At 28.5% G+C, this 15,475-nt stretch overlaps 2 protein-coding genes across 2 annotated transcripts; both read right to left on the bottom strand.

Annotated features, from left to right (window-relative positions):
• Window positions 1–5,561, bottom strand: LOC130979334 (protein DETOXIFICATION 27-like). The gene is made up of 8 exons (XM_057902751.1): window positions 5,271–5,561; window positions 4,011–4,552; window positions 2,865–2,951; window positions 1,435–1,491; window positions 1,099–1,337; window positions 765–883; window positions 209–298; window positions 1–128 (listed from the first exon to the last, which is right to left on the bottom strand). The coding sequence occupies exons 1-8, from the start codon at window positions 5,559–5,561 to the stop codon at window positions 75–77; spliced, it is 1,479 nt and encodes a 492-aa protein (XP_057758734.1). The 3' UTR covers window positions 1–74.
• A 1,630-nt stretch (window positions 5,562–7,191) lies between these two features.
• Window positions 7,192–14,896, bottom strand: LOC130980991 (protein DETOXIFICATION 27-like). The gene is made up of 8 exons (XM_057904633.1): window positions 14,482–14,896; window positions 13,867–14,408; window positions 13,604–13,690; window positions 13,399–13,455; window positions 9,364–9,602; window positions 7,997–8,115; window positions 7,788–7,877; window positions 7,192–7,692 (listed from the first exon to the last, which is right to left on the bottom strand). Exons 1-8 carry the CDS (start codon window positions 14,782–14,784, stop codon window positions 7,636–7,638), a joined length of 1,494 nt encoding a protein of 497 aa, XP_057760616.1. The 5' UTR covers window positions 14,785–14,896; the 3' UTR covers window positions 7,192–7,635.
• Between the last annotated feature and the right edge of the window lie 579 nt (window positions 14,897–15,475).

Genomic DNA, 15,475 nt, shown 5'->3' on the forward strand with positions numbered 1-15,475 from the left:
GTCCATTTATTATTCTTATAATCAGTGCTCGCATATGCTATTGAATTGCATGTGAAAAAGACACTACTTTTTGTTCAGTTCTTCACAGCACCTTCCCATTTTGCCACATGCAATCTTGCTCTCCTGGCCTGCAATTTTAATTTCAACAATAAATTACCTATTTTGCTATATATATGTGCAAAGAACGAAGAAAAAAAAAATCGTTTACCTCTTTGTCCCAGTCACTTCGAATAGTAACTAAGGCCAGTACCAAAGTCTGGACTGCAGTTCCACCAAAAATTAACCCTGCCCATATTCCCTGATCATTCATTATTAATTCATATCAGCATTACTACCGCTTGAAGCAAATCAAATTATAACAATATGCTTAACTAATGAGAGAGATTATATTTTACCATTTATGACCGATTTAGAAACAAAAGTTTTTCCAAAATCTAACTTTTCATCTTGGTTACTAACTTTTTATTTAGCGATTGATTTAATGGCAAAATAGTATAATTTTGCTGTTGAAAATGTAGTTATTGATTTAGCAATCAATTTTTTTTTTTTTTTTGTCATGAAAAGCTTATTGGCCATAAATTTTTGAGTGGCCGTTAAAATAAGTCGTTATTCAAAAAAATGATCGTAGTATTAATCTTCGCTCTGATTATGATGTATATAAAGGGTTGTACATAATTCTAGACTAATTTTTGTTTATGATTTGATTTCATCTGAAATTGTAATAATGCTGTAGAAACAAATAAGTTAGAATATATAGAACGTACCTCAACTCCAATATCAAAGACGAAACCCAACAAAAACCCAAGCGGTATACCAATTAGATAGTAGCAAATCAAGTTTATGTATGCCACATATTTTTGCCATCCTGATCCTATGGCAACCCCTGTTGAAGCATGCATATATATAATTTAGTTTAGGAAAATCTATTGTTATGTATATCAATTATGATTATCAAGTTAGTCTATACACACACTTGTAAGATCAACCAATCTTTGTGTAAATTCTATATATGTTTTAGTTATAATATATAAGACAAAAAGGACATAAAAAAATGTGTCTAGTTAATATATGTGATAAAATTTAAAGATTGTACATTACCTGACAAAACAGGTTGGATACTGTTGAGCAGAATTGTGAAGGCTAAGAGGAGTGACAACTTATTAACCTCTTTAATCACAACTATACTCGAAGAAAATATATAGCCAAATTGAGTGCGAAAGATTATAATCAAGAGCAAGAAGAAAACGCCTATTGAAAATGATTCAGCCACCGAAACCAAGGTAGCTAACTTGGCTCCTTTTCCATTCCCAGCTCCAAGCTCATTTGCAACTCTTACTCTTCAACATCCATCATCATTATTATTCTACCAAAGTTATTACAACCTTATAGAGCTTCTTAATAAAGAGGGAAGGTTAAGAAGTTAAGATACATTACCCTGTAGCAGCAAGGAATCCCATTGGAAACATCATCTGCCATACATTTATAGTCAAGCTGCCACAAAAGAAACCAAGTTAGAGAAAACAACAATCCACAAACATATTGACAAGAAGGAGCAATTTCGAGTATTTTTAGAACGGTTTTGCCAACAAATGTCTTAGAAATGCTTGTTACGTAAATTATCTATATATGTTAGAAAATTTTAATAGTTTTTATAGATTTTCTATACAGTAAATATTTTGAAAATTTAACATTTTTAGTCTTCTAATATAAACTTTCTATATGTAATATACATCTTAAACCACCTGTTAACTAAACATTTTTGAAAGAATTTATATTGAAATTACAATTATAATTTTGATGTGATCTAAATATTGCAAAATATATAATAAATTTAAGACAAAAAGATAAATATATTCTTGATCTTTTAATTTTTGAACATTTAAGTCTTTCAGAATTTGAAAATATATTTAAGTTTTTAACAATTTCAAAACTTAGATTTATCAATTTCTCAGTTCACTTGAATCAGTCAGACCCAACGAATAAATCAAACGTGATTCTCATTGTACTGATATAGTCGTTACGGATGCACACGTGGGAGAGTTTTTAAAATATGATAAGTTAGACTCAGGGATCGACGTGTCCAGATTTTGAAGAGGTCAGGGACCTATGAAGTACGGACACTTCGTTGATTTGCCGTGTCCGTGTGTCGGATATATTTCAGATACGACACTTACCGACACTCGTCCGACACGCCTGGACACACCTAAATGTCATCACATGTCATATCAGTGTGTCCAGTCTTATTGTTAACATATATTCTTAAAATAAATTTATATATAGTATATATTATTATTTATTAAAAAAATATTTTAAATACTTGATATAATTAAAATAAGACATTAGAAATAATTAAAAAATTTAATTTATATTTTAATAGCAATAAAATATCAAAATATCATTACGATTTATCTAAAAAATATTTTATATTTTATATGTATTCATGTCCCCGTGTCATGTAGAATTTTAAAATTCGCGTGTCGGCGTATCCCCTGTTGTGTCGTGTCCCATGTTGTGTCAGTGTCCATATATTATAGTCAAGGACTTAAATGTATTTTTAAATTTTTAGGAATTTAAATGTCTGCAGACCAAAAAGTCAGAGATCAGTTATTTTCTCTATACTTAAATAAACATAAAAGAGGTAGATAATAAATAAGAGTGTATTTAGTTCATATTTTTTTATTTTTAATATTTAGTAAAAACAAAATTTTATTATCTTGTATTTTTCTTTTATGAAATTTTAAAAATAAAAAACGAAAATCAAACCCACTATAATATATATTGTGGTTGCAAGAATTATATGGTTGCGAAGTGCAATTTACAACCATAAGTTAATTAGTTAAAACGATATGATAAACACAATTTACCATATGGTTAATGCTTCCACAGAAACCGCAGCATTCGGTAGATTTCCGGACATCAACAATAGTGCTCTATCATACCAAATTTCCAAGCTGTAAAAGGAAAAATTTAGATATCCCCGTGAATGCTTGGCTTGATTAATGTTTGGATTGATGGAGAATAATATAGGACGGAGACAGCAAGTAAAATAGGTTAGAAACTTAGAACACAATCAAGTTTCAGCTTGGTTAATATTCCTCTATTACTACTACTACTACTACTACTACTACTACTACTACTACTCCAAAGTCCAAACCATTTTACTGCGTGAAAAGTCTTGGCCTCTAATAAAAATCTGCCAATAAAAAATATACATCTAAAATTTAAAATTATACGTCCAATGTTTAAAAAAAATTTAAAGATTACACATCTAAAGTATTCAAAAAAACCCATTCAAAAAAGTAAAGATACAAATCCTATACATCCCAAAATCACTACTTAAGGAAGCGCTTTTTAGTTTTTAAAATTGATTTCTATCTATTAAAATAAAAATTTTAATATAACTTTATATATTAATTAATTTTAAATTTAATTATTATATTTATATCTATTATAATATTTTTAATTTTTAATAATTATTTTATTACATATAATTATTGTTACTTATATTTATTGAAAGTCATTTTATTTTGATTTACTAAACATAAATATTACAAATTTTAAAAAAATATCTTTTAAAAACTAACTTTCATAAATTATTATTAGAAAATAGAAATTTCAGCAGATCATAGACCAAATATACACCAACTGCAGGTATAAACAATACACTGTGTCAATGTAATTAATAGATCTTTATGTATGTGTCTGCCATCACTTGGATATCAATAATTTTTAATCTTATTTTGTTTAATTCAATTGAAATGACAAATATTCTTGATAAAAATGTTAAATGATGAAAAATAATTTTTGTAATTATTCTTTAATCTCTAAGTTTTTTTATACACAGATATTATTGTGCTAAACATACTATGTTTTATAACCCATTTCTAAAGCTATTTGAATTAATTGAAGTAATAAAAGAGATGTGACTGTATGCTAGTGAAATAGAGAATGGATTACATGTAACTTTGATAATAATAAGGGACACAAGATAGAGAAATAAAAAGAAGTACCATATCATAACTCCAGAGGCAGCAGAGAGTTGGGCGAATTCCGAAAGGCCAGAGAAAGCTTCAATGGAGAAACCAGTCCACGTGGCGGGACAATTCCCCAAAACGATATAGCCAAGAAACCCTAGCGTCAAGATTATCCAAGAAACGTTGGCAGCAGCAGCAACAAAAAGCACTCCCATCTTAAACTTGTAAGCAGCCAACCAAGCAAGTAACAAGTGCACAAAGAATGCAAAGAGTGATACCCAAGCAATCACCTTGTTCTCCAGCTGGCTCTGAAGGAAGAAGTAGAGAGGGAAATAGAAGGCGTAGGCGAAGTGAATGGGTATGATACTGATGGAGATCGCCCCAGCTAGCTCCGCTATATCCGCCGGCTGTCCCAAGAGCTTCAAGAATGGTGTGGCGAAGAGGAAGATGGGTAAGAGTGCAATGGAGATTATGAACAGAACAACCCATGAACGCTGCATGTATACGCCCAGCATGTGGTACTTCTTTGCCCCGAAGGCTTGCCCACATAGTGTTTCTAAGGCACTTGACATGCCCATCTGATCCAAAAATATAAAAACTTTATATGAGGAGGAAATGTGTGATTTCCAAAATTATTTTTATTTTTGTAACCTATTTACAAAAATAGTGGAGGAGCATTTTGCAATTTTACAAAATTTGCAGGGTACAATTTAAGTTTTTTTTTTTCTTTTGAAACAAACCAATAAATTATTTGGTTCGATTTCACTCAATCAAATCTCTTGATGTGCGCGATTGGTGTCACACTATTTTATCTCATCTAATTAATGATTTTCACAATTTTTCCTATGAACAATTCTGCCAATCCTCTTGCATTGCCATCAGCCCCTTTTTTTTCCTGTTGCTATTATTTGTAAGAGGTCATGGATCAGGCCTGATTGGATGAGATATACTCCGAAGAATCTTAATTTTTTTTAGCCTCTACACTAATGTATGTAATTGGGAACTGTTTGTTTGTAAAATAATACAGAGATAACAAGATAATAATTACTAAAGGCAAAGAAAAATAAATCATGTCATTAACACTGAGACATTGATAGATCAAGAATCTAATATAGTTCGAGAAAAGATTTGTTGCTTTATTTTGGATGATTATCTATTTTGTAAAAGAAAATATGAAAAAATTTCAGAAAATAATAAAATTGTGTTTTAAAATATAAATCAAATAAACTCAAAAAGTTATCAAGAACAAAAAAAATTGATAAATAAATAAATGATGAAAATATAATTAAGAATTACCATGATGCCCAAGTCGAGGCCAAGAATGACATTGATGGCAACAGAGGTAGAGGCCAATTCAAGGTCACCGATGTGGCCAACAAAGGCTTGGGTGATAACCAACATAGAATAGTTTGCAACACGGTTGAAGATTGCAGGTGCTGCTATGTGCCAAAGATTCTTCGACTCTGTCAAAACCCTTCTCACAAGAGTTCCTTCTTCTCCATCTATACTATGTTCTCCCAACAATGGAACCTTTACTTCTTCCCCCAATGCTGATGCTGAAGAAGAAGAATCATTATTGCTGGCCATTTTCACGAGGATGCACACTTTTGCTGCTGTTTTCTTCCAACAATGGGGCCCTCTTTTATATTAAATCACTCTGAAATCTAAATGTAGTAGTAATAAATGTCATAATATTCCGCAAGAATGTATTTTCTTGCTATAATTAATGTGAAATTAATTTTCAGTAAAAGGATCCTGTATGCTATATAGAATTATTCCATAAATGATATTACTAACTTGTAATAAATCAATTCAAACCAAAAAAATTAATTTTAAACATGGAACATAATTGGATAGTTATGATGAAATACTATTGGTACGGTATAATCTTCTTAATATTTTAGAAGTGAGTTTTGTCCCAATTTAATTCGGTGAGATAATACATTCTCATCCAATTTTACAATTTTATTTTATTAGTTCAAATTTTTATCCTAAACGTGCAAAAATTTACAAAATATTTTTTTCATAAATTAGATTTTACTACTATTATTATATTAATTTCATATTTAAATAAAATTTTGATAGCATTGAAATTAATTCAAATAGTTACAAACAAAATTAAGAAAAAAACTCAATCAATTAGTAAAGCCAAACTAATTAAATTGAAGAACTAAACCAAAAATATAATGATGGTTTTGGACTGAGAAAAAAAACACTTATTTTACCGATGCTATCATTTTTTATTGACGATTTGGTCGTAGAAAGTTTTTTCATCTCGACTAGACATCTATAGTATTAGAGATATAATCATTAATATTACCTTTTTTTATCAGTTTAAATTTTCGAGATAATGATTTTATGACATAATATTAAAGTTTTATAATTTATATCTAAAAAATCTAAAATTCAATATTTAGTAGACTTCAAAAATAAAAAAATAATATAAAACAAATAAAAAGAAAAAAAAAAAGTCTATTCAAATGTTACCAGGACTCCTGCATTTTTTGGTCTTTTTAGTTTTTTCATTTGTAATGCATCAAACATCAAATCAAATAATCTTCAGGAAGCATTAGGGCTAAAATAATTTATTTTGGCTTTTCAAAACTCATTTTCTCAATTCAATTTAAGAAGTTTAAAGCCTAATACTCATGTGAGCCTTGTATTATTTGTCAATAATCTTCGCAAAGATTCTATTCTTTTTTCTTCACTTAAATTTTTTTAACAAAGTATATTCAAAATAGACATCTAAAAAAATATTATAATACATTATAAATATATAAATGTCTATATAATTATAGAAAAAGTGTAGGAGTCACTATTTTTCTTAAAATTTAGTTAGTACTTAACCAGTAAAAAAAAAGAGTAAATAATCGTACACTATTAAATGTAATTTCACACTATTAAAAGTACTAATAATGACTAATTAGTAACTATAAATCACAAAATCTAATAACCTCTAACACTCCTCATAATTATATATACATTCAATATACGAAAAATCAACTATAAAATTCAAGTACATTTAGTAATACTATATAGATAATAATTTTTTTTCTCTCTATTATTATTTCACAACACTACACTTTTATTTAGTTATTATTTTATATTTTTATTCATTGTAAACACACTTTATGAGAGCAAAATACTTGCAACACAATTAGAGGACAAAGAATTGAGAGAGAGAGAGCATTTTTCAAGAATGAACAATATATCACAGTTTAGTAAAAAAAAAAATAGTAGTAATAATAATGAAAACAATATATCACAGTTTTATAGTTTTTTTTTTTTTTGGTCGATACAGTTTTATAGTTTGAAGCCTGATTACAGAAGATGCCAATTCTTTCAGTGGAGGTATGGATGGCATCAATAATAATAATAATAGCCATTGTACGTTATGAACAAATTCATTCTTCAACTAATAACAACACCTGACCTTTATTTACCAAAAAAAAACACCTAATCTTCTTTTATCTTTTTTTTTTTTTGGACTTGGCTAAGGTTGGGAAAAAAACCAACCGACACCAACAAATCACAACACAGGGGAGAGGGAAAAAAACGAACCTCGCATACTCTCCAAGTCTCTAACACCTACAACTGTCACTAATTCATTACACAAAACAGATAAACTACGAAACGCTGCTGGAATAAAAATTAAGAAGAATTAGTTCAGTTCTTTTGGATTGTCCCACTTTCTCAAATGCAATTTGGCTCGCTCAGCCTGCCAAAAAGAAGGATGAAATAAAATTACATTATCCAAAGGTTTGGATCCTGGCCTCTCATATTTAAAAGTCAAAATGATAAAAGGTAAATTACCTCTTTGTCCCAGTCACATCGAATGGTTATAAGGCCTAATATTAATGTTTGAGTTGCTGTTCCACCAAAAATCATTCCGGCCCAAACTCCCTGATTGTTCAAGTTTTCAATAGAAGAAATTGAACATTAAACTAACATTCTATGCAAATAATGAATTTCAGAAGCATTGATTTTGGAAACCCAAGATGAAAGACGGAAAGAAAATACACCATAACTCCTTGATTGAAGACCCAGCCCATCAACAATCCAAGAGGAACCCCAATGAGATAGTAGCAGCCCAAGTTTATGTATGCAACATATGATTGCCACCCTGATCCTACTGCCACGCCTGTTCAAATTATCCAAAAACATAAGTTATCAGAATATAGCTGACTGGAGTTCCCGTCCAAAAAAAAAAAAAAAACTGAGTGGAGTATACAATCCTCCATTTGACCATTTCAGATAAAATATTCGAAAGGCGAGTGTTGTCTGTAATTTTTTGGAATATGTAATTATGTATGTCTATCAATGGCGAAACGAATCGGGCCTATGGCCTATCATGTAAGTTCGACTGAACTAATGAAAAATTAAGATAAAAATTGGTCGTCAGCAAATTGGTTAAAAACAAAAAAATTTGATCAAAAAATCGATAAACTTACTATAATTGAATTGATCTAACTTTTTTAGATAATGTTTAGTGAAGAGATAGAGACAGAAAGATTGAGGTTGAGAGACAAAAATTAAAAGATAGAGATTGAAATAAATTTCAGTATCTATTTGGTGTAAAATAGGAGACATAAATTGAAATAAGAATGAAATTCTAATTTAATTTATACAAAAGATAAAATTAAAATTAATTAATTAAAATGAGAGTATTTTATGTATAAAATGTTATTAAAATTTCAATTTCTATCTCTAAAAATTTTAGTCTCCTATGTTCTCACTTTTTGGAAGTACTGAAATTTTAGAGATAGAGACAGAAATTTTAGTACTTGAACCAACAAACATGATACTGAGACTTAGTCTTAGTATCTGTCTCAGTATCTCAAAACAAACGTTACCTTAATGATTAATCAGTTTAAAATAATATAACACAAAAATATTTAAAAAATTAATTTAATTTTAATACATTAATAATACAAAAATTTTACACAATCATATTTATGTGTTTAGATCATTTTTAAAATAGCCAATTTAAAAACTAATTAATTTTTCTAATATGATAATAATACATAATTAATTATTTTTGTAAAATTTTTTATACTTATCATGTATAGAAACTAAATTAAAAATATATTTTTAAATATTCAAATATTTAAATATCTAATTATATTGATTTAATAACCGAATCGATTTTCGAAACCTTAGTCAAAATACACTTACATATCCCTTTAAGTATTGGTTAGGGAAAATGACTAATGCTATTTAAGCATCAACATATAGTGTCTATCAACATACTCCCGTTTATAATTTGATGACATGTGTGTGGTTTTCACAGCAAAATAATGAAACTCACATCTCATTTAATAGAGAAAGATAGTATATCGCCATAATTAACATTCTTCTATTTGAAAAAGTGGAAGGTAAATATATATACCTGAAAGAACTGGCTGAACACTGTTGAGGAGAATAGTGAAGGCTAACAGAAGAGAAAGCTTGTTAACTTCATCAAGGACTGGTTTGCTAGTAGAGAATATGTATCCGAATTTGTCATGAAATATCAAAATCAACATCCAGAAGAACAGTCCTATTGCAATTGATGTCATCACAGATACTTTTGTAGCAAATTTTGCTCCTTTACCATTCCCAGCTCCAAGTTCGTTTGCAACCCTCACTCTACACATTGCACAATACTAACTTAAATTACAGTGTCATAAGAACATTTTTAAATATCAATAAAGAATATAATGCTATAGGAGGAACATTGTGTATACAATTTGCTGTATATGATCTTCAACTACCATAAAATAAGTTCACATAGGATTAAATTTTCATAAGATAACTAAAATTAATATTTCTTAAAGTATTATTTTATTAAGTCAAACCTAAGTTTTTTTGGGTCAACCTAAGTGTGTTTAAGGAACAACACAACTCTTAACACAATTAGCCAATCTTTGTTGACCCAGAAAAAATAGCAAGGCTTCAGCTAGAAAAGTCGAAATTCGAGTTCCAATGTTCAATTGAAAGCTTGGAACATAATTCAATGAAAGTGACCAAAGGAGAACCCCTCAATCGAAGATTAAATAGAAACAAAGTGAGAAGCATCTATACCTTTGAATTTCTTTTTTTTTTCTTCTATTTCAAGCATTGGCTCTATATTAGTTATTTCTCTACCAATTTGTACTCAACAAAATAATAACAATAAACTGAGTTTTTTAACAGCAAAAAAAAAATTTGCTGACCAAATATTTGTTCTTTGTCTTATTCATAAGCTCATCTTAATTTTAGATTTATTGAACAATACATTGTCACGGCAATTAATTGTTACACCTTCCATTAAATGAAAGATGTCTCTGTCTTTAATAAAATCGTGTCAAATATTATTACAATTATTGTTTGTTTTAATCAAGAGAAGCAGCAAGAATTAAAATAAATAAAAAATGATAAATGCTATGGTGTCTTTAATATTATGCCTAATTTACTAAAAAAGTCAAATACATAATATTTAATAAATTTTAAATATTTTACTTTTTATTTTAAATATTTTATTTCTTACTTTTAAAAGCAAGTTAGGCAATTTAAGCACTATAATAAAAGATACCATAGAACTCATTATAAAAAATATCAAAAATTTAAAGATAAAATTTAAGGAATTAGTATTTTTATTAAGTATTTAATCAATAAAAAATATATAATTTTACATTATTAAATAAAATTTTATATCATTAAAACTATTAATAATAATTAATTAATAATTATAAATTATAAAATATACTGATTAAGTATTATTGGAAACTCAAATTCAAAAAGGAATTTATGTTAGATTACGAAATCATCATGAACCAACAATAATATTAGTCCTTCTCAATCTAACCAGAGACTTTCAAAGTTTGATTAAGAAAAGAAATAAAAGAAAATAATAGTAAAACTATTTATTTATTTCCAGTTGTAGATGGATGACAAACAGTACTTCCATATATATCAATATCAATAGTGCACATTTTTGTTCTGATCAGGCAACTTGATGTTTTTCCAAAGCTACCCGCATAACACGTATATCATTTTTCTTCATTATTTTATTTCTTATTAATTTTCAAGTGACGAGAGCTTTCTCATTTATGTATGTATATATATATTTATGTGGAAAAGGAAACAGTTTGTGTTCATTCATACCTGTAACTCTTACTAATGTCCAAAAGTCCTAATCACCACCGCAAATTTTTTTGTAAGGCCATATTTTGTTGTTATGAGTTGCTTACGTATATATTTAGGACGGTGTTTATAGATCGGATCTAATTTATATATTTGTGATATTTATTTAAATTTGATATAAAAATTATAGATATGAATTCAATCCACATTTTAATAATATCGAATTGTGAATTTTTTGTAAGTATTCATATATCTGCGTATATTCATAAAAATAAAAAAATAAATAAGTATATATATTTTTTATGTTTTATTTCAATTAATTATTATCATATATGTTATATTATTTTAGTTTATTATTTAAGAAATATATATTTAATATTATTTTAAGAGTAAATATATTTAACAGAATAAAAAAACGAATTTTATTGATATTTTTAATAAAAATAAATTATTAAAAATATTTTTTGTGTTTTGTGAATATATCCAATATCCAATTCGATCCGCAAATATGCGAATTGGATTGGATTCAAATTTAAAAATTGCAGATATTAAATCCGATCCGATTAATTTAATGTGAATCGAATTAAAATTTTGGTTATATTCGATCCGATTCGATCTACGTTCACCCTAACATTATGTTTGACATGATAAACTATTATTTTTATCAACAAAGGTTTAAAACGCTAATAATTTTTTTCACGAAAAAATAAAATTGTTTTATATCCATAAAAATTAAACTTTTAATGATAAAATTATTATAATTCTAAATAATTATTCAAAATTTTTAAATTATTCTTCTTAATTATTTAATTGTTAGGAATAACTAATAGACAGTTAGTTGTTAGAAGTTGACACTAATTCTGCTATTTGAGTGGTAAATCAGTTAGAAGTGTGTTCACTGTATATAAATAAAAAAAATTTAAAAATTAATAATTTTTGTATTTTTTGACCAGTACTTAACCATCAAAATAAAAGTGAGTGATCTTTCATTATTTGATATAACCTCTCACCATTAAAAATACTATTGACCAATTAATGATTATATAATACTAAAATTGCTAGCCCTAGTATTCCTCTGTAAATAATATGTTGCAATTTAGCTTAGGATTTAATAACAACGTATCACACCCATTTTCTATAATTCTCACTCTAGAATTTTTTAATGACAATTTTGGAACTCTTTTTATGGTTCTCACCAAAAGCTAATATTTTCTCTTATTCCATTTTATTTTATTTTGATCTCTATACTTTTTTTTAGTATCAAAATTCTAGGTCTAAAAAGTTAAAAATTTAATTTTTAATAAATTTTAAAAGTAAAAAAAAGAATGTTTATGCAAAAATCAAACAAATCCAATAAATAAAAGTATACTAATTCTAAATTTCCAAAAAAAAAAAACATGTTTAAATAACATCTACCTAACAGAGGTTCACCAGGAGTCGAGAAGCTCCATCGTTATTGGTTTCGAGCGAGTCCGCTAGATGAGCCTATACTGCAAAGGTTGAAGGTGCTCGAATTTAGTGTTTGCGGCGCACAACGCCTCTCCTTGTCAAGTTTTTAAAGTGTAACAGTGTGGTGGTAATGAGAATGAGGCGGTGATAACAGCGATAGTAATGACAGCAACAATAGATATGGTGATGAGAATTAGATGAGGAATAATTTGGGTGGTAACGATAAAAGGTTTAGAATTGAGATGGTAAGTAATTAGGGATTGAGAATTGAGAATGAGATATGTTAGAGTAGGAGAGATAGTTTAAGAATTTTGAATAATTATTTAGAATTTAAGTAATTTTATAAAGAATTTTTTTTTTTAAGAATATAAAATTAATTTTATATTTTATAAATAAATTTATCAATATTTTAAATATTTTTGAATAAAAATAATAATTTATTCTTTTATTCATTGTTATTTTTATCAAATAGTTAAATGAGTGATGTAAATCACAATTAAAGCAAAAATCCAGTCACCAAAAAAAAAAAAAAAGCAAAAATCCATTAAATGATTGGTATTGGAATTAATAATTATTGTTTGACTAATTTAACCTAATCTAACAAAGTCTCAAAAAAAAAGCGAGAAGATTTTTATTAAAAGTTTTATTCATTTAATAATAAAATAATTGAATTTTATCTTTATTTTTTTGGTCTTTAATTTTATCTTTATTTATATAAATAATGTACTATTAATAATTGAAATTTAAGCTATTTGGAAAAGGATCCTAATATTTTTGTTATGAATGATCTCGTCTAAAAATTTAAATAATTAAATAAAAACACATAAATAATTACACAACAAAAAGAGAGCATGAGAAAGATTGTAATTACCCTGTAGCAGCAAAGAATGCCAGAGGAATCATCATTTCCAAGCCATTGATTGTCATGCTGCCAAAAACACAAATTCAGAACACAGCATCCATTAGTACCAAAGAGAGCCACATGAAAAAGACGAAAGGTTCTGATTTGCAGATTCAAAGCAAAAAGCCAAAAATGAAAATGGATTAATTTAAACATGTAATTTGAGTAACCATACCATATGGACAAAGCATCCACAGCAATCTCTGCGTTCGGTAGATTTCCTGTCATCAGTATCAGAATTCTGTAATACCAATTCTCCAAGCTGCAATAAATAAAAAGAAAAAAAAATGCTGAAGAATAAATTACAAGCACCTCATAAAAGGTAAAACAAGCTTAAGAAATACACGTATATATTATTCAGAGAATTTTTCGCAGTGTTAAGAAGTATTATTTTGTAGCAATAATAGTAATTTATTTTGTGTATCAGTTAAGAATTACCAGAGCATGAGACCAGAAGAAGCAGAGAGTTTAACAAAGTCCCAAAGGCCAGCAAAAGCTTCAAGCGAGAAACCAGTCCAAGTGTTTGGGCAGCCACCGGAAACTGTGTACCCAAACAACCCCAAAGTCATGACCCACCACGAGAAATTCACCGTGGCGGTTGTTCCAACCACCCCGAACTTCAGCTGCGACACAAAGAACCAGCTAATGGCGATATGCACCAGCAGCGACACCAACGACACCCATGCTATCACGGCTGTCTTCAGCTGGCTCTGAAGAAACCTCTGCAGTGGGAACTGGAACGCGAAGCTGAAGTGAAGAGGAATCATCCACAGCGCCACCTCGCCGGCCAGGACAGCCAATTCCTCCGGCTGACCCAAAACTCTTAAGACCGGCGTCGCAAACACGTAGAGAGGAACCAGGAAGATGCAGCATATGAAGAGAACTATCCATGATCGCTGCATGTATACGCCTAACATGTAGTGTTTCTTGGCGCCATACGCCTGCCCGCACAGAGTTTCCAACGCACTCGCCATACCCAGCTGAAACAACACCAGTTATTAGAAAATAAAATCAATCAAAACATTGAATGATGATTAGTATCGACTTGCATACCAAGAGGCCGAAGTCGAAGCCTACGATGACATTGTTGGAAATGGAGAAAGCTGCGAGTTCAAGATCGCCAAGGTGGCCTGCGAAGGCTTGTGTGATCACCAAAATCATGTAGGAAGTTATGCGGCTGAAGATTGCAGGGCCTACTATATGCCATAGCTTCTTTGATTCAATCCATATTCTTTGAGACAGGACATCGTCTTCATGGTTTTGATCATCTCCATTTTCATGAACTCTTAAAGATTCGTTACTGTTTAGCAAAGGAACCTTTGCTTCCACTAGCGCTGAATTCTCCTTGTTTGGCATGCTTTTTCTAAGTTACTATCAACTTTGCAACCAAAAAAAATTATGAGAGGAGGAGGAGGCTGACAAGTTCAAAACTCAGAAATCAATTGGCCCCTCGTACAAATGGCACTAGACAGGCTTTAAATATACCTAACTCGTGAAAACACCTTTTTTTTTCTTTTAAAATAAAAATTTAGAGAAGGAATATTTGTACAAATTTTCTTATACGCTTCTCTTATATATTGTTTTTGTTTTTTAGAGAAAAGAAAAAAAAATCCTGCAATATACAAAATTTTAATTGTAAAAAATATATTTTTTTAAATATAGAAAATAGATATATACAAAATATAATAATATCACTTTTCAAAATTTTAAAAGAAAGCATAATTATTAAGTTAATGTTTATTTAAAATTTAACATAAATTAAATGCTAGAAAAATGTAGTCAACAATTGAAAAAGAATTTAATCTACGTAATAATTATAATTAAGTGTACAAAATTAAAATATTTATACAAATACAAAAGAGGATCAAATAAGAGATAAATGATATATATTTGTATATTTTTTATGCATATGTTTTTTATCTTTATAATATAAAATATAATTTTTTTTATTTTTCGGCATTTTAATCAATCGTTTTAAAATAGGAAGAAGGACCAAGTGGGGTCAGGTCTTTGAAACACAAATAATTGAGGTTGGCCTCATCTCTTG

This window comes from Arachis stenosperma, chromosome 5, assembly GCF_014773155.1.
Source record: "Arachis stenosperma cultivar V10309 chromosome 5, arast.V10309.gnm1.PFL2, whole genome shotgun sequence".
Lineage (NCBI taxonomy): Eukaryota > Viridiplantae > Streptophyta > Magnoliopsida > Fabales > Fabaceae > Arachis > Arachis stenosperma.

Bases quoted from the DNA above. Each gene is read 5' to 3' on its own strand.
- LOC130979334 (XM_057902751.1), bottom strand. From the start codon at position 5,561: ATGGCCAGCAATAATGATTCTTCTTCTTCAGCATCAGCATTGGGGGAA. The intron at 884-1,098 runs GTAATGTACAAT...ATGCTTCAACAG, and splicing joins TATCCAACCTGTTTTGTCAG to GGGTTGCCATAGGATCAGGA. The intron at 129-208 runs GTAAACGATTTT...TTAAAATTGCAG, and splicing joins GAAGTGACTGGGACAAAGAG to GCCAGGAGAGCAAGATTGCA.
- LOC130980991 (XM_057904633.1), bottom strand. From the start codon at position 14,784: ATGCCAAACAAGGAGAATTCAGCGCTAGTGGAAGCAAAGGTTCCTTTG. The intron at 13,691-13,866 runs GTAATTCTTAAC...TATTTATTGCAG, and splicing joins TCTTCTGGTCTCATGCTCTG to CTTGGAGAATTGGTATTACA. The intron at 7,878-7,996 runs GTGTATTTTCTT...TTGAACAATCAG, and splicing joins TCTTCAATCAAGGAGTTATG to GGAGTTTGGGCCGGAATGAT.